A 2,578-nucleotide genomic window follows, 5' to 3' on the forward strand; every position below is an offset into this window, starting at 1 on the left:
CAGTGCTGGCTAGCTCGCCCTTGTGTGTCCAGGGCTTTTGGAGACACATCTCGCTCGTAGATTCTTCTCTACAAGCGCACGTAGCAGCAGAGAGCCAGCTTCACCAGCTTAGCTTTGCTTGATCACAATAGAGTTATGCTTTGTTCGACGGTTTCGCATCCTGTCTCTGTGAGCTGCCCATGCGCCACACCGCCTCAAATTTCTAGCAATGACTGAGCTCCTCCTTGCCTTTGATTTCGTCTTTGCTTTGAAAGTCTTCATGATAGGAATGTCGATGCTGCAGAATCCGTGCAGAAACCTTTCCTCTCCTTGCGATCTGCTTGATGGATCTCTCATCCCAGGCCTCCCCAATGACATCTCTATTTTGTGCCTCCTCAAGGTGCCTCGAATTTACCATTCGAGCTTAACATCCGTTTCGAGCTTGTTTCGTAAGGTCGTGCGCAGCCCTGAATTCTACGAAGGCAGACGGAAATTGGGCATTTCGGACGCTTGGCTGGTGGTTTTGTCCAATGAGCCAATGATAGCACCGGCATTGATTTACGCTGCCTACGACCTTCAGTCGAAGCAGCTTCTTTTCAAGGCGAAATTCCCTCCCTTTAGCCATTCGGAGGCGTGCAGCTTAGAACAGTACCGGCTAGCAGCGATGGACGAATACTTTGCAGTTCTAGGTTCCAGCAGGGATTCTTGGTGGGGTACAAAGGATTGGTTCACAATTCACAACACGATCACCAACGAGTGGAAGCAGGGCTCCGCCATAGGGGTATCCCGCCACCTTTTCGCTTGCGGAGTGATCGACGGAAATCTCTACGTGGCCGGGGGGATCAATGCGAGGGGGATGGTGGAACGGTCGACGGAGGTGTACGATTTCAGGGCAGACGAGTGGAAGATGGTGGCAAGGATGCCGGAAGCGGTGGGCTGCATCGAAGCGGATGCGGTGTTCCAAGGGAAGCTATATGTGCGATGCTCGGGGGTGGAAAGCAAGCAAACGCTGTTCTGGGCGTATGATCCGAAGAGCGATGCGTGGATGCAAGAGGTAAGGCTGAGCTCGAGCGTGCTGGGGGCGGGGCAACTGGTGGCGACGGAGGAATGGATGTATTCGTTGAGCGTGGAGGATGAGATCCATAGGTTCGAGAGGAGCTCGAGCGAGTGGAAATCGATGGGGTATGGGGTGATCACGGAGGCTGGGAGCAGTTTGTTCGACGTGAGATCGCAGAGAGCGTTCGGCTACGGCAACGAAATCTTCGTCCTTAACAGCGGCTGCAAGGCTCGCAGCAGCAGCTCGTCACGTAGATTGCAACGATCTTGCGGTGTGGACGACGGCATGATCAAATGCCACAGGCTCTTCCTGGGCAATTCCTGGTACCGTGCTGGTGCAATCGTTCGGGCTTGAAGAAATCTCCGTCGATTGGACCATCGATTCCGGCACTCTAGACGGAACGATCGGTGCATGGTATCCCAGGTTTAGATTGATTGTTACGGCGATTCATTCAACGTTCCATCGACGGAAAGATTGAATCGAACTCTCCCCAATGCAGGACGAAAATACTGTGTGTGTGATTTGGTTCCGGCAACTTGTGTGCGTTGCACCGACGGAACTCGCCAAAACGTCATGTTTGTGTCTGAGCATAATCAGACCATGATTTAAAGTTATGTAAAGCAGGATACAAGAAATAGTTAAGAAATATATAGTTTTCAAATTATTGTAGATACATGGCGTCAAGGAGATGTTTCGTCTGGCAGAAATTTGTGCTCGATTTCCGGCGATTTTAACTTGACGGAAATCCGGAAGTCATGCTCTGCAATGGACGGAAATTTCAGTGATTCGAGTCGATTCAGAATCGTTGCAATGGACGAAAATTTGGGCGATCAGAGTCGATTCTCGTTGCCATGGACGGAAATTTAGTCGATTCTCGTCACTCACTCCTTGATTCTATTTCTGTTAATTCATACCTTACGGAATGCGGGCATTCCCAAATCATATTTTCTTGAATTTTCGTAAATATATCGTATTTATTTTCTTGAATTTTCGTAAATATATCGTATTTATCTTGTGTGTAATTTTATTTCAATGACACATTTTGACCTTCTAAAAGCAGATCCTTTTTTTGTAAGAATCAACGTTATTTTATCCGGTTTTTAAAATCACTTTTTTTAAAGAGTTGTTGAATGGGAGTTCCTTATGGAAGCAAAACAATGGGTCCTTCTCTTCTAGAAAACCTTTTTGAAGTAAAACAATGGGAGTTCCCTCTAAAAGTAAAACAATGGGAGTTCCCTCTAAAAGTAAAACAATGGGTCCTCGTCTTCTAGAAAACCTTTTTGAGAGACCATAACAACACTTTTGGACTTGTGTAAAGTCTAATATTACATAAGAAAAATCTCAAAATGATGCATATTGTATGCTATGATTTTACTAGGCTACAAAAATTGCTTGAAACTAGAAATCTCACTACCAAAATAACTCACCATTATAAATACTTTGATCTTGAGACACATCAATACATAACAAAGTGATAGATGAACAGACACTCTATCAAATGGGTTTTATTCTTCAAGCATTATTCGAGGAGGATACTCATGT

At 46.0% G+C, this 2,578-nt stretch overlaps 1 protein-coding gene across 1 annotated transcript; it reads left to right on the forward strand.

Moving 5' to 3' along the window:
• Positions 1 to 208: 208 nt before the first annotated feature.
• Positions 209 to 1,390, forward strand: LOC147904840 (F-box/kelch-repeat protein At4g39560-like). The gene has a single exon (XM_087392487.1). The coding sequence runs from the start codon at positions 209 to 211 to the stop codon at positions 1,388 to 1,390; it is 1,182 nt and encodes a 393-aa protein (XP_087248613.1).
• The last annotated feature ends 1,188 nt before the right edge of the window (positions 1,391 to 2,578 follow it).

The sequence above is a fragment of the Dipteris shenzhenensis genome, chromosome 2 (genome assembly GCF_047967505.1).
Source record: "Dipteris shenzhenensis isolate YYH24624 ecotype China chromosome 2, Dip_SZ_1.0, whole genome shotgun sequence".
Classification (NCBI taxonomy): domain Eukaryota; kingdom Viridiplantae; phylum Streptophyta; class Polypodiopsida; order Gleicheniales; family Dipteridaceae; genus Dipteris; species Dipteris shenzhenensis.